The 23,010-nt window shown below is 33.2% G+C and overlaps 1 protein-coding gene across 2 annotated transcripts in view; it reads right to left on the reverse strand.

The window, feature by feature from the left end:
* Positions 1–251: 251 nt before the first annotated feature.
* The window catches only part of LOC123541221 (putative uncharacterized protein DDB_G0293878), a 32,074-nt gene continuing 9,315 nt past the window's right edge, over positions 252–23,010 (reverse strand). For both annotated transcript variants that reach the window (XM_045326637.2, XM_045326638.2), the window contains 3 exons: positions 19,346–19,388; positions 9,828–9,894; positions 252–8,859 (listed from right to left, as the gene is read on the reverse strand). In XM_045326637.2, the coding sequence (XP_045182572.2) occupies positions 8,790–8,859; positions 9,828–9,894; positions 19,346–19,388 (180 nt within the window). In that variant the 3' untranslated portion in view covers positions 252–8,789. The remainder of the gene's footprint in view (positions 8,860–9,827; positions 9,895–19,345; positions 19,389–23,010) is intronic.

The raw sequence follows: 23,010 nt of genomic DNA on the forward strand, positions 1-23,010 counted from the left end.
TGTTGTTTTCGTGTCATTTAGTTCAAAGGTCAAGGTCACAGCAAACAAAGTTTCATACACACTTGTCTCCTACAGGCCATAATGGGGGATAAGTGTTTTACTAACAGCTGTGTTTATATACTGAATCAGATAGTGTCTAAGCATGCCACTAAATGTGTTCCTAATGTATCTGAAATTTTGTGTTACTTAAGTGGAGCGAGTGTTTTTCTTCCTCTTGGTCTGAATCACGTGAAACATGAAACAAAGTAGGTTTTCAGTTTCATAAAGTTTTATTTCTTTCAACAGTGTATAAAATGTGGACAGAATGCTCATCAAACAATTGCAACGTGTAAACATTCAAATATCTTGCTGTAAACATAAAACTGTTATCAAAATAAACAGAAATGGCAAAATATTGGACAGAATGATATTATCACAGTAAGTGTTGTGACCCGACAGATACTAGAGAGGCTGTGCTTTCATACTTGTATGTACATACGTGTAATAAATATATATACATACTGAAAGTGTTATAAACTGTACAATAGATCTAATAAAGTTGCCCCTTAAATTAAACTTGCATTTTCAAAACTTCTAAATGCCCCTTAAATTAAACTTGCATTTTCAAAACTTCTAAATTTGATTTTACAGGTATAGTAGAAGGTGTCCAGCTATATAATGTAGAAGAATTGGCGATATTTTTAATTTTGAACCCAAAGACACTTACTGCAACAAAGTAAGAAATATGTTCACATACCTGTTAAAGTATGAAAGCAAACCGTCTCTACTGTCTTTAACATAAACATTTTCAACACATCTGTGTGTTATACAGTCGCTTAAGTTTTATAAATAAGTCTGAAAAGTACATGTACTTGGATTAATTGAGCAAAACATTATAAAAGTCATCAAAAAGTTCTTTATAAACTCCAGTGAAATGTGACTGAGAACAGAATTACATTTGTATACAATTCATGACATGCCAGTTCATTATAACATCTGAAAGTTACATATTAAGAAGCAAGTTTCAACCTTAAATAGGGTTTTTAGGAAATAACCGTTAACATCGAAGAACATGCAACAACTATTTAGCACACAAGAAACAAATCCTCTAACGTGAAATATCTGGAAGGGATGATAAGCAAAATATATTTCATTTACTTTCTTTGGCATAAAATTTTGTGGTTTTGGCCACAGCTCCTATTTCAAGGAGGTTTAAAATCATGAAATTCAATAATCAAAATAAATAAATTTTTCTTTCTCTAGAATTAATTTGGTTTCTGTTTTTGTTAGGTTTCAAGTTACATCAACCCAATTTAGCTTACAATCAAAGAATTGTCCAGGCATTAGCGGGCACCTGGTTAGAGTATCATCTTCCATAAGCCAGCTGGATAGCTTCCTCACATGAAAAATTCTACACCAAAAGCTAGGTTTGACACTTGCATCGGTGAGGAGCAAGCAATTTCAAGTCAGCGACTTTTAACACTTGGCCACAGAGGCAGTAAATGAATTTTGTCGATTGACACTAACACAAAACCGACAAAAATTAATCCCCCATGAATGTTAATGACTTTTACACTGGTTTAGACATGAAGGGTGAATTTAGCAATGTATAACTATAGACTTCTTTATAATTCTGAGTTCAAATAAAACTTGACAGCAGAATTCTTATCAATTTATTGTTGTGATCATGTAAACTTCAAAAATGTGAAAAAATAAATCAAGTTATGTGCAGTAGCTGTGGAAATGGGGTGTGTTAGAGGAAGGAGATTCAACGATGGAAGGTAGGGAATGACAAAAAAATTTGAATGTCAGTTTAATAAATATTCACAGAAAATAAATGATTGATGATAAAGTAATAATTGCTTTTCTTTTGAAATATGGCATATAGCTGGTTTACTAAATGATGCAACTGAATGTGTAATATTTTCTGGACTTAAAATTTATAGCTGAACACTACTGCCTTGAACATTTGATGTCTTGAGTATCTGGCCTCAATCAAGAATTTGTGGTCCCTAGATGTTTTCTTTATATTATCTGTGTTAGGACTGCTCAAAACTAAGGATTATAAACTCGAACATTTTGCTAATCCCCTTGCAACATCGAGTGACTGTAACTATTGTCTCACTATACGAGGATAATTTGTTAAATTCTGTAGAAAAATAAAAATGCAATGGTTTGAATTTTACATCTATGAAAGAGTTTTTCAATCTTAGATAAATAATGAGGCCATTGCCTAAAACAGATGATAAGAAGTTTTGTAAATCCAGGTCTGTCCTGTCAATAAATGAAAAAATAAATTTACAAGAATGCAATAATAAACATTTTGGTAAGGGGATTTTTCCTAGTCTAAACGAGGGTAGCAGAAAAATCCTTAGACTGTACATACCCTAAACCTTATACCATAAAAACATTTCTGGCTTAAAGTATCAACAAAACATACAATATTACCAGTAATAAGAAACAATATTACTGTAAAATGGCATTACTTGACATTTAGAACCGGATAATTCTACATTTTGTAACATACAATATTACATCAACCATTCATAATAAATAATCATTTGACATCTTTTTTTCAGTTAAGCTTCCACTGTTGCAACATTTTGTTGATAAATAATGTGTAAAAACAGTTGAAACTCGATATTTCGAACTCGCTTATCTCAACATTTCAGCTATCTTGAAGACATTTTCAAGTCCCATCCTGAAAACATGTGCACAAAATATCATTTTATGTTGAATTTCAATTATCTTAAAGTAAAATGCTAAATCCCTGAAGTTTCAGATACCGAGCTTCAGAAGTACATGAAAACAAATCCAATCCATCTCAGTTTCAGTCTTGTCTCATGCTACCCAAATTTCAACTTTTTCAAACAGACCAGTCTGAAAATGCAGGCTTGCCATTGGTCAATTTCAAGACTGTGCTAAGAAATAACCAATTAGATGCTGGAGTTTATAGACTGGCCTCTTAAGCTCAGTTTTACAACAATGGGTTAAGTTTAAAGTAATCAAGTTTCAACTGCACACACATCCTTACTTTTAACTGGTAACATTATATAACAAATAGTTTTTCACTAAAATTGCCATAACAACATTCACTGTAATGCTTTATATTTGTTTTAATGTTGTTGCCTCGAGTCAGAACAATATTTTACACATATTGCTATATACATGTAATATCTTTAGTATGAGAACTTTCATGAAACACCAAAGGAAATAAATAACTATTCTAAATCTACAGCAAAGGGATGATCTGTAACTTTGGATAAACATGTAATGCTCTCTAGATTCAATATTACAGTTTTTGTAACTTTATTTTTACAATTTGATAGCCAACAAGCTTTTTTTCCTAAAAAGTTTAGTCTTGCAACTGTCTTTATATTTTGTAAGATTAATTATAAAATGATAGATGAAAAATGCTACAATGTGCAAGACTTCATTATATGTGAATATAGGCATAAGAAAACCAAACTTTAGCAGTATCAAGAAAAGCATGATGGGTAAAATGTAAGATTTACAATTTTACAAAGGTTAATATTTAAATGATGGATTGTTTATATTGTTACCATTGAAATTACATTATTTATAGGGAGAGAGTTTCTAAAAAAGATTATAGCTTCCTACTCAATCCTCTATGTTTGTATATTTAACAATTTACCGTAACAATTGTAATTATATCAATGAAATACTGTTTAAACCAAAAGCATGACGGTTGGTAAAATGTAAGATTTTTAAGTGATTGATTATACAACATTCATTTGGCCTAATCTAATGTCCAGATTTAAATACACCTGTAGAAAAATGAGGGCAACATTCTACCTGATAGGTTAATGAAAATAGATGAAATTAAGGCATGCACATTACTATGTTTATCCCAAGTTCCAGTAACTTAGTAAAGCATAACTTAATTCAAACTTCACTTAGCTTACTCTATTATATATGAAAACTGAATGCTGGAACAATTATTATTAAATAATAAAGTAATTTTATTTAACTGGAAGGTAAATAAATTATGAGCAATCATTGACAATTTTGTGGCAAAAAGAAATATGTTAGATTTCTGCCTCATGTCTATTTCAATAATGCTGTTCCATGACTAATTAATTCTTCAAAAATATATTCCAAGGTTTAATTTATTAACATAAATCTTTTGAAAATTGCTAAGACTTAAAAATCCTTAAAAACGTCAAAATCTCAGAATATCAATAGAGGAATCAGTACTTTCAAGAAATGCAAAAGAAAAATTATATGAGATAAGTAAATACTAGTAGCAGTAGTTTTAAAATTAAATCTGCTAAAATAACTTGAAAGATGAAAATTAATGATATACTATTCTACAACTGTACATCAGAATCTTTTTATATATGTGACAACAACTTAATAAATTCAACCCTCATCTTAGAAACTTGGTCATTTCCAATTTTCATGTGACAAATTCAAACATTTCACTCCAGTTTCCTAAAAGAATACAACACTCTCTAATGCAATAATAAAAAAAAAATAATGCTTTACAAAGTTTCCTTCTTGTCATTCGTATTAAATTCCATTAATAAACCTAACACATTACATGTTATTCTATGCCATTTTGTTTGTCATTTTAGCATTCTCTGACCATTAACCTTTAAGCCTGCTGGCGCGGGTGGTTTTGCCTTTGCAACCAGTGCAGACCAAGATCAGCCTGCATGTCCGTACCAGCTGGTCATGGTCTGCACTGTTCGCTATTCAGTTTGTAAATTTTCAGTAAACCTGTCCCCTTTGAATAATAAAAGGTACCGCCCAAACTGAACGATGGAACAGTCCATTTTTGAAATTTAGCAGGGTAAAGGTTAATACAGTTCATGTAAGAAAATTTCCAGAGAAAGTCGAAAATTATACACAGAACAGAAATTTACTATGTCCACTACCTTACAACATAAGGAACAATTTCCAGGACAGAACACAAGAAAGTTTTAGAACAAAATGTTCGTTGGGCATTGAACATCACAGATTTTACTATATATAGTAACAAAACCAGACATAAGAAAACGTCTTTTAAAGCCTCATCAACAAGTGAAAAAGCTATATATCATAATAAATACAGAATAGGGGGAAATAAAAAGCGCAAAGTAATTTATTTCTATTCTTCTAGCCGTGAAATACTTCAGTTTTGCACTTCTTTCACACTTCAGTTAAAAATCTATTTTGCAGATAATGGTACTGTGCATTGGGTGTATATTTTGCAATAGTTCTATATTGGCTAATACTATCCAAAAGTACAAGTCAAAAATTATGTCTTAAATATAATCGCAAAGATCAAACAACTTGAAAGTACAAATCGCAAATTCTGATATATGAATATGGATACTGGTAATGACAATGAAACAGCCATATTAAAGTGACATGAAATATACAGTACCCAAATGATTTTTCAGTAATCCAATGAAATTTGTTATCAGTTTGTGCTATTAAATAATCAGATCAAAGATTATATTACACTTGTCTAGTGACAAAAAAAAAAAGCATAAGATCCTTCTGTAATTTATATAACACAACAAGTGAAGAAGAAAAAGAAAGTGATTTTTTTCCTGATAACTAAATATGTTAGACTGTGGAACCAATATATTTTGTGGGCAGGAAATCTTGTGGTTTTGAGCAAAATCACTATTTCTTGCAGACTTAAATTCTTGGAGTTAAATTTTGAACATAATGTAAATTGGAATTTTACTAGCGCACTTGGATATAACCCATGCTAGACACGACTGGTTCTGTCTTTGTGACCAGTGCAGATCATAATCAGCCTGCACATCCATGCAGTCAGATCATGATCTGCACTGTTCGCCATTCAGTCAGTACCTTTTTGGTATGCACCCCTTTTAACAGTTATTAGTACCGTCCGAACTGAAAGATGGACAAGTTCATTATAGAAATTCAGCAGGGTAAGAGTTAACTTGGTGCACTGACTCAACCATGAAATCCAAGAAAATTAGTCTCCCAACAAAAAATAATGTTTCACAGCATGTCACATAAAAACTGAGCACAATTAAACATAAGATATACACAAGGTATTTTTCTCTCAAACAGCTGGATGGTCAATCATCTTTGGGTAAAATGACATTAAATCTAATTCTAAAGAGAGCCACATTCAGTACTTGTTTAAATGATACAGTTCCAAATGTATTCAGTCATGTCTTGAACTAACAATGTAATGACTACTGTAAAATCATTTAATTTCGTGGGCATGAAATTCGTGGTTTGGGTTAAAATGGCAATTTCATGGGGATATGAATTCGTGGATTTCAACATTAGAACATAAAATGAATGGGAGTTTTACTTGTTTGTTTGGATTAAATTTCGTGGATTGACTCGACCACGAAATCCATGAAAATTAGTCCCCCACGAATATTAATGATTTCACAGTATTTAATTCTAGTAATATATCACAGGTTTCAGCAACATTTTTCATGTATTACACAAGTTATAACACACTGTATTACAAATGATATCACACATTGCAAGCAGATATCACACATCTATGACAAGTAATGATGTATAAAGTCAAAGTATTGAATCATGCAATCAGTAACACCATTTGTATTCATCAACATTCTAAGTCTGACAGTCAAACTTAAACTTCAAACCTCTATAAATTTAAATTGCCATACCATCCTTTGTAAAATTGTACTGCAGAAACTTTACAAAGCAATTTGTTGTAGTGTACGCCATATTTAAGCCAAGTTTCCTAAAAATTAACAAGAGGGTCATGATGACCCTAAATCGCTCACCTGAGTAATATGAGCCACATGTTTAAAATGGCACACAGATGCTAGAATATTAGAAAGTAGGTCAGTAGGTCACATTCACTGTCACTGAAAGTCAGTGTTAAGACTGGTGTGCAAAACTGTACATGCCATCCAAGTTTCAAGGCTGTATCTTAAAAAACAAAAAAGTAGGTCAGTAGGTCAAGGTCACAGTCAAGTAACCCCTAATCGATTGAGGTCATCAGGTAATTATAATTGAACAGTCTAGGAAATATGATCTGATAATTCTTTAAGTATATATTCCTATATAACTCATATAACAAGTGAACCCCGGGACAGGTTCTCTATCCACCCAAGGGGCATAATTTGAACAATCTTGTTAGAGATCTACTAGGCAATGCTACATACCAAATATCAAAGGTCTAGGCCTTGAACTTAAAGATAAAAAAAATTGTATTTTTTTCGACTATATAATTCTATGTTAAATTTGTGACCCCTAGGACAGGGCCTCTATTCATCCCAGGGGCATAATTTGAACAATTTTGGTAGAGGACCACAAGGCAATGCAACATACCAAATATCAAAAGCCTAGGCCTTCCAGTTTAAGGCAAGAAAATTTTTGAAGTTTTCCTATACAAGTCTATGTAAAACTTGAGACCCCCAGGGCAGGGCCTCTTTTCACACCAGAGTTGTAATTTGAACAATTTTGGTAAAGGACCATGAGGCAATGCTACATACCAAATATCAAAGGCCTAGGTCTTGTGGTTTTAGACAAGAAGACTTTTGAAGTTTTTTCCTATATAAGTCTATGTAAAACTTGTGACCCCCAGGGTGGGGCCTCTTTTCACCCCAGGGGCACAACCTGAACAATCTTCATAGAGGACCATTAGATGATGTCACATGCCAAATATCAAGGCTCTATGCCTTGCGGTTTTGCATAAGAAGATTTTTAAAGTTTTTCCTTTCGGTTGCCATGGCAACCAGAGTTCTGCATGGAATTCAATTCTTTGAACAATTTTGGAAGGGGCCAGCCAAGGATCATTCCTGTGAAGTTTGGTGTAATTCTGCCCAGTGGTTTTCAAGAAGATTTTTTTAGAAATTGTTGACTGATGCACGACGACGACGGACATTGAGCGGTCACAAAAGCTCAACATGAGCTAAAAATCCGTAGAAATTTTCATATATAGGGCAAAAAGTAACTTTAGCTGTTCAGCAGACTTAAAACACTTATGACTATGGGTCCAGAATGGCAAATATTAAAGTTGTTGTAACTTTATTTATAGCAAATCTTTATTACCAAACTTTTGGTGAGCTATCTGTAGTTACAGAATGAATATTCATGGAAAGTTTCATTTATCTCTGTGCTAATTTAACTGCAACCAAGCAGAAAGGAAATTTAACATTTTAATGAACCGGTATAAGTTTCGAACTTAAATCATAATGAATTGGACATGAAATAACAAATGAAAGAATCATGATATCACGAAAGACTGCTTGTAGTAAATGATCTCAGAAATAAACACCTTCATGATACATGTATACATATGATATTCAAAAGACCACATTACAATACACGACACTGCGAAACCATATAATTTCATGGGCATCAAGTGTTGTGTTTTTTTTAATGCAGAATCTGATATGAATTCATGGATTTTAACTTTTTAGGATGAAATAAATGGGAATTTCTATTTGTTCCTTGGAACCTTATATCACAGATCAGAACAATAACAAAATGAACAAAAAGTAGTCCCCGATAAATATTAATGATATCAGAGTAAATGATATAATGGTTTAAATTTAACCCTTACCATGCTAAAGACGATTTATTCTGCCATTGCGACCAGTGTAGACCAAGATCAGCCTGCACATCCATGCAGTCTGATCATGGTCTGCACTGTTCGCTTTTCAGTCAGTAAATTTTCAGTAAACACCCCTTCAAATGATAAATGGTACTATCCAAATTGGAAGATGGACCAGTCCATTATAGAAATTTAGCATGGGAAGGGTTAAAAGAATGATGACGATACACTGAAACAGAGCATCACAATTCTGTATGTAACACGTGACCACCGATCACAACTCAAATTCTTTCTCTATTTCATCTAACAAGGCTTCCTCAGAGGTATCGTAATGTGGCAAGGATCTGAAATGAACAAAATCAATATAACATCAATAAATCTTTATTCTTACACTGTAAAGGAGAAGATTGTTTTTTCCTTAAGTTAAAAGTCATGTCAACAAATCTTAGATAAAAGAGTAACCTTCAAGCAGCTATAACTTTTAATAGCAGATGAAAACAGGTTATTTCAAGAGAACGGACAAAATCACCTGCCCCCAACCCACTGCTGCATAAACCACTGCTCAATTTGACCTAAGTCCTTTTTATATTTTTTTTAATTTTTATACAAATTTTCACTTCATTTCATTTAAAAGCTGAAAATAATTATCTTAAGAACTGTAATTTTTAAAATTTCAGTTAGTCTTCTTTTAAATAATAGAGTTTTTAAAGGAGCCACAAAATAACTGTATTCTTTTATATTTCCATGATGGTAATGTATACATGTATATGGAATATTTACCAGATCTACCTGTAAAACATGCAGCTGCATTTTTAAAATGCAAAATCACACCCCCGAGATAGTGTGTTTTTTTTTCACATTTAAAGTTTAAGGTGAAGATCATATAAAGGTCAAGGTCATCTATATAAGGTCAGTTTGTAGGTCTTACCACAAGGTTTGTCGAGTGTGAGTATGAACTAAATTGGGTCATTTAATATGAGGGTGGTAGAACCAAAAACATTATTAAGGTTTTAAGTTGGAAGATGAAGGTCATATGTCAAGGTCACCTATATGTAGTTCAGTTTGTAGGTCTTGCCACAAGGATTGTTGAGTGTGAGTAAAAACTAAATCAGGTCATTAATGTGGGCTATAGGCAATCAGGTTCGTACGAATGGACAGATATCTGGGCTAACAGACAAATGAATGGACAGTTCAATCGCGAAGACAATACCTCATTACCTTGTGATCTTAATTGTACATGTTATGCACTTTAAGAGGATACATGACTGGGTGGAAGTATAATTTAGATTAATGTATCTAAATTTATACTTACTTCTGTTTCGCATTAGGCTGGAAGTAGTAGTTATCTGGATCTGGTGCCATTCTTCTTTCTTTTGTCTCTGTAATTATAATAGTTCACTGAATGATAACTAATAGTCATATAATAAAAATTGGTTCAGAGTCACACAGACACAATTAAGGTCATATGACATTGATAAAGAGGAAGACTAAGGTGCTTTCCTGGCATAATTTCTGCATGGTGGCACCCGTAGAACTATTAATAATCTGTAAGCACTGAATGAATTCCTACACAAAGAATTTCGATGGAATCAGAGTCACTGAATGCAAATAAAATATTATATAGTCGTGTATGGAGTGAAGCACTGTCAAAAATAAAGTCATATAATTAATTGCTAATCATGTAATGATAGTCATGCAATGCAGCAGATCATACTCATCATCTCATGGAATGATAACTAAGTCATAAAGTGATAACTGATAGTCATAAAACGATAACTGATAGTCATAAAGTGATAACCGATAGTCATAAAACTTTAACTGATAGTCATAAAATGATAACTGATAGTCAGAAAGTGATAACTGATAGTCATAAAGTGATAACTGATAGTCATAGTGATAACTGATTGTCATAAAATGATAACTGATAGTCATAAAGTGATAACTGATAGTCATAAAGTGATAACTGATAGTCATAAAATGATAACTGATAGTCATAAAGTGATAACTGATAGTCATAAAGTGATAACTGATAGTCATAAAACGATAACTGATAGTCATAAAGTGATAACTGATAGTCATAAAGTGATAACTGATAGTCATAAAATGATAACTGATAGTCATAAAACATAACTGATAGTCATAAAGTGATAACTGATAGTCATAGTCAGTGATAACGATGTCATAAAACTGATAACTGATAGTCATAAAGTGATAACTGATAGTCATAAGATAACTGATAGTCATAAAATAACTGAAGTCATAAAGATAACTGATATCATAAACGATACTGATAGTAAGGAACATGCATAATACTGTGCTGATAATGATAATCATAATGATAAAAGTCATAATAAACTGAACATAAATGATTGTTCATAATGTACTGATACATGATGTCAAAATGATAACTGATAGTCATAAATGATAATGTAGATAATGATAACTGATAGTCATAAAAGGATAACTGATAGGCATAAAACGATAACTGATAGTAATAAAGTGATAACTGAGAGTCATAGTGATAACTGATTGTCATAAAATGATAACTGATAGTCATAAAGTGATAACTGATAGTCATACAATGATAACTGATAGTCATAAATAACTTAAGTCATAAAACAATAACTGATTCATTAAATGATATCATGTAAAGAGAACAGACAATCATTACTTAGCATGATAACTGATAATCATGCAAGTTAAAAAAAATAACAGTCATGCAAGAAAAATTGATTGTCTTGGCATGCAATGGTAACTGACAGCCATGTCATGTCAACTTAATGTTATATAATGATAATTGTAATAATAATTAATGGTCTTTTTTATAATTACTGATGGTCACACAGCAACAAATTGAGAAATTATTACCTGAAAATCTGGAAGACTTTCATACAGTTTAATTAAACTTTTTCTCCAAGTACAAGTAGAGATTACAGAACTATATATTATACATTTTTAATTACTGCCCAGTACGTAATTTGTCAGAACAACAGAAATTTACACTTTACAGGCTTTATAGTGGAAATGTCCATACAGCATTTCTGTATGTATCATATGTTTATTGATACTACTGGTAATCCCTGTGTTTTGTTCACAGGAGATAACTCTTGAGGTTATTCAAATTTTGTGTTGTTAAGTCCCTTTTCTTCTCAAAAAACGCTGGTAGATAATCAGAATCAAGAAAGGTTGGTCAGAATATATCAGAAATGGTTAAAAAAAATTGAAAAGAATTATCTAGTCAGTAGCCAGACTAATTACTTGAACCAGGGGCTGCCATCTTCTTGCAATTTAATATATCAAAAGGCACAGAGACCCTCAGATCTGGAGCAGTATACGCTTTGGCATATTAACATTTTATCAATATATCATCAATATAACATATTGATATAACTATCCTTACATTAACAGTTTTTACTCCATGTTTTTACGCACAAGGCACAAGTTGTGGTAAATAAATACAAGTCTTGAATAACATTAACTAGATGTCATAGCAAAGTGTGTGGTACACGCCCTATAGATTAATATCATTTTAAGTATTAAATAAACCTATTTTTAAAAAACATTTTACAACGGTAAACAAGACTGTTTAATTGTTAACCAGATATTTGTTTTGCACTCAATATCATGTCGAGATACAATAGTGCCAAATGACTATTTTATCTTTAAAAATTATTTCAGTATACTAATCGATGAAACATCAAGTTTAAAAATCTGTGACAGTGAACTTTGTAAAGCCCCTTAAAAATTTCTGACTGAAATAAGGTGGTTCAGTTAACAAATTATTATTGATTGTTCTTAAAGTAGCAGGCTTGAGCTACGGCATAGTCATGACACAACCCCCTCAGATAACGGCATGTTCTTCAAAGAACCCCCACAAGTTAAGTACAGTTACAACAGAGCCCCCTCAAGACACAGTATGGTCATAACAGAGCACTCTCAAATTGCAGTATTGTCATAACAAAAACCCCTAAAGTTACAGTATGGTTACAACAAATCACCCTCAAGACAGAACCCATGTTAACCTTTGACTTCTAAGTGTGACCTTAACCTTGGAGCTAGGAAACATGGGCCTGTGCATACAGTTACAGGCTACAGAAACATGAAACTCGATCTTTAATGAAGAAAAATTCATCACAGGTTTAATGGCTCAACCCTGGTCAGTTCTTGATATGATACAATGACTCTGATGATGCTTTAGACAACTTTATCATGTTTATAAAAATCTTCTCTTCAGATCTAAACGAACATGCACCAAAAAAGCAAAGGCGAAACAAGACACGCCGTCTCATTATGGAGAACATTTATGCCAAGTAATTTCAAAATCCCTTGATGAATGAGTTACAGCCCGGACAAGAATTTACACAAATGCAAAAATAAAAAAAACATTCACTAAGTCAACTAGATGGGTTCTTTCCCATGCCAGCAACTATTTACCATTCAGCAACAGGTGCCCCATCCAGATAACATCAAACAAAACTTAATTGCTTTATGTGAATTGCAAAGAAATTTGCACTTTACATTCTACAGTGGATCAATATCTGAGGGTGCATCCGCGTACACTAACTGGCAGGCATCCATTGTCATCTAACACTAATTTTGTAAGATAAATATCAATTAGCTTAAATGAATGACACTGTAAATATTTACAACCAATGGATTTATAATTATGCAAATATTTGTCAAATCATCTATCAGATTGTACCTGCCCTAGTAGCATCAATTGATACTCAGTAAATATGAGATATAATGTAGCCAAGAACTTTGGTACCTAAACTGGCCTGCTTAGTAAATGGATTTTTTATTGCACAAATGACTTTAATGACATGTCAGGGAACATTTGACAGCAAGAACAAGGACACTTCAAATGAACATAAGACAGGCAAATTAATGTACTGTATTGTCTTAAATGGCATAATTATCAGTATAGGTCATTTTCAAGAATAACAACATTTCTGTGCAAACTGGAGTAAGGACGTCATTTTTATCCATAAAATAGGGTTAAGCTATAAACTGTAACCTTTACCCTGCTAAATTTCAAAATGGACTGGTCTATCATTCAATTTGGGCAGTACCATTTATTGATAAGATGGGGTATTCAATGAACATTTACTTACTGAATAGCGAACAGAGCAGACCCAGGCTGATCTTGGTCTGCACTGGCCACAAAGAAAGAATCACTTGCTGCCAGCAGGCTTAAGGTTAAGAACATTTTGACATATAAAAAGCTGAAGAAAAGTATTCCTGTTACATATGGAAACAATGACACCAAGGAAGAAAAACATCAGAAATGCTTTTGCAAATATTTATAAAATAAACATTTATGTACATTCTTTTTAACAAATATTCAGAATTAGTTCATTTTTGACCTAACTGTACTTTTTTACTCTTCACAATTAATGTATGTATTTAGTTATATCTGATGAGGATTTTCTACTATCTAAAGATAAAAAGAGTCGCGCCATGAGAAAACCAACATAGCGATTTGCGACCAGCATGGATCCAGACCAGCCTGTGCTTCCACAGTCCGTCAGGATCCATGCTGTTCGCTAACGGTTTCTCTAACTACAATAGGCTTTGAAAGCAAACAGTATGGATTCTGACCCAACTGCACGGATGCGCAGGCTGGTCTGGATCCATGCTGGTCGCAAATGCACTATGCTGGTTTTCTCATGGCGCGGCTCAAATATTTCAGTGAAGACAGACATGAGATATCTTGTAAGTTTTTTATATTGAACAGAATATAAATGAAGATTATCAATTCTTTATCCCAAATTATAAGTAAAGCACAATTAGAACCAGTAACTGGAGATTTTCTAAATTTCATACATGCCTTAAAGGTGAATGAAATGCCTATTAATTTTGTGTTGGCCTAACTGGTTGTTATGTATCAATTATTTAAACGCAAATTTCAAACGATATGTACTGATTATAGTTAAATGAAATAAATCATTGGGGTATAGTAATTGTTACAATGGCAATTAATAATGCTTCATAATGTTCAAATATCGTCAGGGTAACCATCAATATTAATATGAAGTTCTGTATGATGTTTATACATTGTCAGGGTGATAGGCATTTTGCTACTGGAAATATTCTTATCTAATAACACATCACCAAGTTTCATTTACAATAAAACCTGCTTAAGGTAGTTCTGCACGTTTGGATCGATTTTTTTTCTACAATGTAGAATTTGATAAAACTCTGATTTTTCAAAACTTCAGAATATACCTAGAAAATTCAGCAAATAAAAAGGATAGGGTCGTGTGCTTGATATTTTGCTAGACTGATTTGAAAAATATGGACCTCACGCAATATTTCATAATGGGAATCTATGGGAAAATAATAACTTTCAGAACATTTTTGCGGATAGAAATTTTTCTACAATGTAGATTTTGATTAAACTTCTCAAAGTTGTAAATAAAGATATGGTCTATAATTTGATGAAATAAAATGTATATGTCTGTGTGCTTATTTTTAAGATATCTGACCGAAATTAAAATGAACCGGACATTTCACGCTAATTTTAAGACATTATTTTGAATTATTTAACGTGTCATATATTTTAGTACCATATTTTGACATTAGAAATAAAGCAACAGCATCAATGTAATAAATTTACACACAGGTTGCGATTAATTCATAAAATGATTTTCGTTTCCGTACGCCAAATCCAGGCTTTATTCTACGTTTTCCGGATAAATGACGTTACGCCATCACTTCCGGTTTATCAAACGTGCAGAACTACCTTAAGCGGTCACCTCTAATTAGCAGCCAACAAGTCTTAAGCACCCTGTGTCCCATATCCCAAAATGGTCATTTATTCTATAAATTATCTGCATTAAGCAGCCACCTGCTGTAAACAGCCACTTTTCCCCACACCCTTGACTGGCTGCTTAAGACAGGTTTTACTGTAATATCAAAGGTGAAAATGCTGAATACTTTAAAATTCAAGTCCCAAAAGACACAAGAATGAGAATGGCCACATAATTTCATCACACAGGTATCACTACCTTTGTCTGTAGAACTGTAAAGTTAATGAAACTTGAAATCCAATCAGGTCTTGCACTATTATCATAAACCACAATAATTATGTATAAATGTACAGATTCATACCTGTTCCTTTGGACAGTGGCAGTTAAAAAAAAAAGAGCTTTCAGGGGAGAGCAACATTCAGCTTTTCAAAAGTTATGTCACTGAATAAAATCAAATGAATGCATGCCAAAAGTCTAAAAAGGGGCATAACTTCTTGAAAAAGCAACACAAAGATATAGAAGAGGAGTTATGCATGTCAGATCATCACAGTGAACGAGTGTGTGAAGTTTATGTGGCAACTAACATACCAGCTTGCATATACAAAAGATTAACAAGCAGGCAATAATGAAACCTAAGATCGCTCACCTGAGTGAAAAATTTTTGTACAGGGTCATGCATGGAAATAGTATGTTAAGTTGATTTGAAATTCTGACAAGACTTTTATAAGTATCCACTATATGTATGATCGAAATACTACATATATGTATGAAAAAGTGACTATATACCTGAGCCTTCATGACAAACTGGAATAATTTGAGCAGCTTTGGTATAGGGCCGCCAAAAACATTTTTGGGATACCATATAAAATAGATTTAACTGAGACAAACATTAAAGCCATCTTTTATATGTAAATCAGGCAGATCATTAACTAAGTCTTTTTTTTCAATGATCTGACATAGTGACCTAGTTTTTCACCTTTGTAACCAAGTTACAAATTTATCCTATATTCTAAATCTGCAAACCAGCTTTAAACTTGACCTAGATTTCATAGAGGCAAACATTCTGACAAATATCTGAAACATTTATGAATATCAAGTAGAAAATGTGGCGTCTTGATCACTTGCCTTGCTAACAAGGATTTCCTTTTAATTGCCCTAGTGACCTAGTTTTTGTCCCCAGATGACCCAGTAACGAAATCACATAAGACTTTATTGGGGATAACATTCTACTAAGTTCCATCAAGACTGGGCTAAAACTGTATAACCTCTAGAGCGTTAACAGACAAGTTGTTGATGACTGACTACAACAACCGGACATGGGGTGACCACAATAGATAACCTTGAGCAATTTGTGCTTATGTGAATTGACTTTGTTAAAGACGCAAATTCATTTATGGAATATGTACAATGCTGACAAAACATCACACTGTACATGTGTATGAAGTTTCAATCCATTCCCAAAAGAGATTAATGAGTAACCACCTTACATACAAACCTTAACCAAATTGAGACACTGTGGGACGCAAACTTGGAAGTAGACGACTAAGTATGTAAAATGGCTCTTACTATTCTTTGAATAGTCAAGCTAACAATGTTTTCTTCAACTGAATTTTCTTCTTCCAAGACATGTTGGTATGTATACATGTATCAATATTTTATCATCAGCCATTATATCAGTACAAAATTTTCTATTAATGACAGGCCTAATCAGAGATTCTATTCACCCGCCTGACAAAGAGTTAGCAATGGGACACTTCGGTAAAATGATAATGCAACCAGTGGAAGAATATAGCTTTATAAACTGATCCAAGTTTATTAAATATTTAATGACTTATGTTTAAATGAAAGCGAAGAAGTGCGAGTATAGTTTACATAACAATACATGCCGTTAGGCTGTACTAGTATTTACGCCTCTGAAAGAGACTGCAGAGACCAAAGTCAAATTCTGCTTTCAACAGGATGCAAGCTTGCAACTTCCAGATCAAGGGTCTGACATTTTTTCTCTGTACCACCTTTACATACTTAAAACTTTTATTAGACTGGTATTTTAGATTTTTCATAATCATCTGGACTGGTTACAGCTTTTTTTTTTTCAAAAGATGGGTGAAGGTAAAGGGGTGTGTTTGTTATACAAGGGGCCCTTATTTAGGGATATACAGTACACAGTGTAAGGATCAATACTGAGACAGTCATTTATCAGTTTTTGACCTTTCATAAATCTTATAAGATCTCAAGAAGAACTTTAACCCTGAAGTATAGACCACTTTTTCATTCAAATACTTTGAAGAATTTGTAATCATTTTTCCACTGTAGGGGACATATTCGAGTTGGACCAGAAAATGACTAAAATGACTAAACATTTGCCTAAGTTAATATGAAATATCTTCTATACTTTGGTACTATTTTGTTGGGCTGGTTTTGAGGGTATGCATACATAATACGATAATATCCTTCCACTTATTTATAAAATATTACATTACATAAATGACTTTCAAGTATTTGATTGAGAGGTGATTTTTATTTTCAATGCATTTCATTACTTTTCTAAAGCATTTGAAACTTGTGCTTCAATGAGGTATGAAGCATTTTAAATCTTGGGTTTACCTAAAGTTGGACGATTTAAGTGTTAAAACAGCCTGTAGCTCTTCTTGTATATCAACATCTTTTAACTAGTGTATCTTTTCAGAGCCTAATTTTTGAAAATTATGCTACAAACTGACTCATGAATGCTCTAGCATTTTAATGGGAAATCATTTACTCTTGTATCTTTGTCACACAGTAAAACTTAAGAAACAAGATCTACTGTTTGATCAACCTAATCCTTAAATAAGAAGGGTTATTGTGAATTGTGACTTTATTTTGCAAGACAATACATCATTTAGACTGGCATCAGTCGTTAGAGTCATTAAATGTAAAGCACTTGGCCATAAAATCAATCCTCTCTGATACCACTTTCTGAAAAAATTTACAATATCTCTTGCCTCTGTCAAAATGTTTTTCTGAGAAAATATCAGTGTCAGTATGAAGAAATTAATATTATTACAGATTATTTGATCTCAACAGACTTTGTAAGTCTATGCATCATTCTATAGGTCTTTTTGACTCTCTTTGAAATATCTTAATTTTCAATTTTATGGCCCAAAATATATTTTTCCCATTGTAAATATCAGGGAATTTGAATTTTTGTAGGGAAATATTGTTTTCATAATTATTATAAACTAAGATATCCTAAAGTTTTTATTAAATTCTGTTCACAAATAAAGTAAAAAGTAATTTTTTTTAAGTTAGCTGAATTTTCCAATCCCCTTTAGACAATAAATTCAGAACTAATCATGATATTTTGAAAATTTAGAAAGTTCTTGTTACCTCTCTCTGAGTTCTACAGAATTGCAGTATACAATGGATATTTAAGTGAAATCAAAGAAAAGCTTGGATCAAACAGTGCAGGCAATCCTCATTACTGAGTTCATGTATTTTGTTGGGTTTACATCACACCTACACTTTCCAGTTGTTGGCAACTTTCCAGATTTTGATGATGGAGGAAGACCCTATAGGTGCCCCTACAAGCATTATTTCATCACACGCGGGTACCTGTGTATAACCGTCAACTTTCCTTAAGGGAGCTTGATGGCTTCCTCATATGAAGAATTGAATATCGAGAGTGAGGCTCAAACCCACATTGGTGAGGGGCAACTGTGATTCAAGGTCAACTGCCTTAACTATGGTACTCTGCCATGGAGGCCCCCCATACTGTGTTTAAGTTACTAAAAGTTAAGCCAATCCATAATACCAGAGGTGTGAGGCAGGATAAAGAGATAGAGAAATCTTATACCTATATCTATATACTGTAAAATCATTTAATTTTGTCGTCATAAAATTTCTTCATTTTGGTCATATGGCTATTTCTATGAATTCTCAATTTTTAAAGAAAGAATGAATTTCAATTTTGTTTATTTGTTGTGATTTAATTTCGTTCACTGACACAACCATGAAATCCACCAAAATTGCCTCAAATGAATATTCATTTTCTCATTATTGGTAGATAGTAATATACGGGTCAAAACTTTATTTAGCATACCTGGAACTTCTGGTGAGAATATATCACTATCCAACATGGTATTCTGCAATAAAAATATAATGTCAGTGAATAATAAACTAAACAAATAAACAACAAACATCACAAACAAGGATAAGTATTGGTAAGTGACGAAGGCCCAGGAAGTGGTGCCCTTGCCTGTGACCTTGACCTTAGTGGTTAAGATCTCGCTCATGTGCATGACATGCCCTCTAATCAAGATTAAGTAACGAACACTTGTGTAAACTTTCATTTAATAATCCCTTGAACTGTTTAAGTTATAGATGAGATACTAAGATTTTGAGACGGCTGGACGAACTAGTTAACAAAGTAATTATAAAATAAAACAAGAGCCATGTCAGACATGGCTAATCCCCCCACCAGGCATATCATAATTGAAGGATGTGGTCCGCATCAGGGGTTTTAAGATGTGGAAGAAAGAATAAGTCAGTAGTGAGGTGGTTTACTGCTAAATTTTATTAATTTTCATGAAGAGTATAGCTATGATGTTTTTCTATATGGCTACTGTAAAAAGAAGGAATGGAAAGCTAACAGGGAACAAGAGTGCCAGAATGTCACAATATATGCCTGTCAAAGCAAATTTCTTTACTCTAGCAGCTGTATTTGCAAATGGAATGTTAATTTTGTGGTTGTTTAGTAATCATTGTAAGTCTTTTGTTTTTTAAAGTCCACAAAAAAACTCCTTACTAGGTAGAGATACCTTATATATAATAAAATTAATAAAATACACCTAAAACTGGAGAGTAACATCTATGCTGTACCACAGAAAAGTGGTCTTGTTTTTTCCCTAGGGTCAATTATAAAAATGTTACAATATAAGTTGGAAGTTAATCTTTAAAAAAAAAAAAAAAAAAAAAAAAAAAATTGCAAGTCCACACAAAAATCTTTATCAGGAAGAGACTGGTCAAAATACACCTCAAAATTGGATTTAGCATGTTTGTTGTACTACAGAAAAGTGGTCTCGATTTTTCCCTATGACTAGTAATGAAAAAGTTACAATAAAAGCTATTTAAAGTAACAACAAAGGGAAGTAATTCTAAAGAAGGGAACTGCGCATGACACTTCGTCTCATGATGGTGTATAATTGTGCCAAGTTACATCAAAATCCCTCCATGCATGAAGAAGAAATGCTTCGGACAAAGTCATTCTTGTATCTGACCTTTGGCCTCTAAGTGTGACCTTGACCTTAGGCCTAGTGACCTGGATCTTGCGCATGACACTCCGTCTCATGGTGGTGAACATTTGTGCCAAGTTATATCAAAATCCCTCAATGCATGAAGAAGAAATGCTCCGGACAAGGTTTTTATTCTTGTATCCTTTGACCTCTAAGTGTGACCTTGACCTTAGACCTAGGGACCTGGTTCTTACGTATGACACTCCGCCTCGTGGTGGTAAACATTTGTGCCAAGATATATCAAAATCCCTCCATGCATGAAGAAGATATGCTCCGGACAAATTTTTTTAAGAAAATATGATAAAGGGGAATAACTCAAAAAATAGGCAAGGTAGAGTTATTGTTCTTGCACACTGCACTTCCTCCCAATGTGTTCTATCAGTGTATGAAGTTTGAAGAAAATCCCTCCAGTACTTTTGGGGTTATGCTCCGGACAAAATGTTTTAAGAAAATATGATAAAGGGGAATAACTCAAAACATAGGCAAGGTCGAGTTATTGTTCTTGCACACTGCACTTTCTCCCAATGTGTTCTATCAGTGTATGAAGTTTGAAGAAAATCCCTCCAGTACTTTTGGAATTATGCTCCGGACAAAATTTTTTAAGAAAATAAGATAAAGGGGAATAACTCAAAAAATAGGCAAGGTAGAGTTATTGTTCTTGCACACTGCACTTCCCCCCAATGTGTTCTATCAGTGTATGAAGTTTGAAGAAAATCCCTCAAGTACTTTTGGAGTTATGCTCCGGACAAAGATCGTTGCGAACGCACGGACGGACGGACGGACGGACGCACGGACGGAGAGCATATCTAATATCCCCTTCAACTTTGGTGGGGGGATAACAAGAGCTGTCCGTAAGACAGACAAGCTTGACTTTTCAAAATAATGCCCAAGAAGCAGGAAAATATTTCCAAAATGTTAAATATCAAAAGAGTTTTAAGTTCAGAAGGGGACATAATTTGACCAAAATGCATATCAGAGTTATGGGACTTGATGTTATCAACTAGTTTTATTACCCCGAAGGCACATGTAAAGTTTCAGTTCAATATCTGCATTAGTTTTGGAGATAGTAACTTGCATGTAAAACTTCAACCAGAATTTTTTAAGTCCAAAAGGGGGCATAATTTGCCAAAAATACATGTCAGAGTTATGGGACTTGACCCAGTGAGGTTGGTAATTGATCTAGAAAATGAAAAAATAAGTTTCAAATCTATATGCCTTTAAGTAATAGCTGTTTGTACTTGTACGCAAAACTAACCAGGATTTTCTAAGTCCAAAGGGGGCATAATTTAGCTAAAATGAAGGTCAAAGTTATGGGACTTGGTGCTATCAACTAGTTTTATAACCCCAAAGACACATGTGAAGTTTTAATTCAATATCTGCATTAAGTTTTGGAGATAGTAACTTGCATGTAAAACTTTAACCAGAATTTTCTAAGTCCCAAAGGGGGCATAATTTGCTCAAAATACATGTCAGAGTTATGGAACTTGACCCAGTGAGGTTGGTAATTGACCTAGAAAAAGAAAAAATAAGTTGTTTTAAAGCTATATGCCTTTAAATGATAGCTGTATGTACTTGCAAGCAAAAACTTAACAAAGGTGTGACATCGACGCCAGGGTAGTCGAGCAAATAACAAGAGCTGTCAGTAAGACAGCCAGTGCTCGACTATTCGAATCATTGTCCCAGAAGCAGGAGTTACCTAAATTTTAAAATATCTATACAGTTTCAATCCAGTATTTGCATTAGTTTTAGAGATAGTAATTTGCATGCAAAACTTTAACCAGAATTTTCTAAGTCCAAAAGGGGGCAGAATTTGGCCAAAAATGAAGGTCAGAGTTATGGGACTTGCTGCTATCAACTAGTTTCATAACCCCAAAGACACATGTGAAGTTTCAATTCAATATCTGCATTAGTTTTGGAGATAGTAACATGCATGTAAAACTTTAACCAGGATTTTCCAAAAGGGGGCATAATTTGACCAAAATACATGTCAGAGTTTTGGGACTTGACCCAGTGAGGTTGGTAATTGTCCTAGAAAAAGAAAAAATAAGTTTCAAAGCTATATGCCTTTAAACGATAGCCACATGTACTTGCATGTAAAACTTTAACCAGGATTTTCTAAGTCCAAAAGGGGACATAATTTGGCCAAAATGTAGGTCAGAGTTATGGGACTTGACCCAGTGAGGTTGGTAATTGACCTAGAAAAAGAGAAAATAAGTTTCAAAGCTATATGCCTTTAAAGGTCCAATACTAAGGAAAGTGAACATTTTAATTTCTTTTAAAAAGCACAGAAACTATTTCATTTTATTGGAAAATGAAAGTTGGTATGTAGAAATTCGAAATAAATCGCAGTATATGTACAATTATTTTTATGAAGTATGAAGAAAGTTAAAAAGACCTGGGGGGTCATTCTGTCATAAAATGAAATTTCAACATAATACACATACATTTCTTTGAGTTCCAAAGACCTTCTGTA

This window comes from Mercenaria mercenaria, chromosome 16, assembly GCF_021730395.1.
Source record: "Mercenaria mercenaria strain notata chromosome 16, MADL_Memer_1, whole genome shotgun sequence".
Taxonomy (NCBI): Eukaryota; Metazoa; Mollusca; class Bivalvia; order Venerida; family Veneridae; genus Mercenaria; species Mercenaria mercenaria.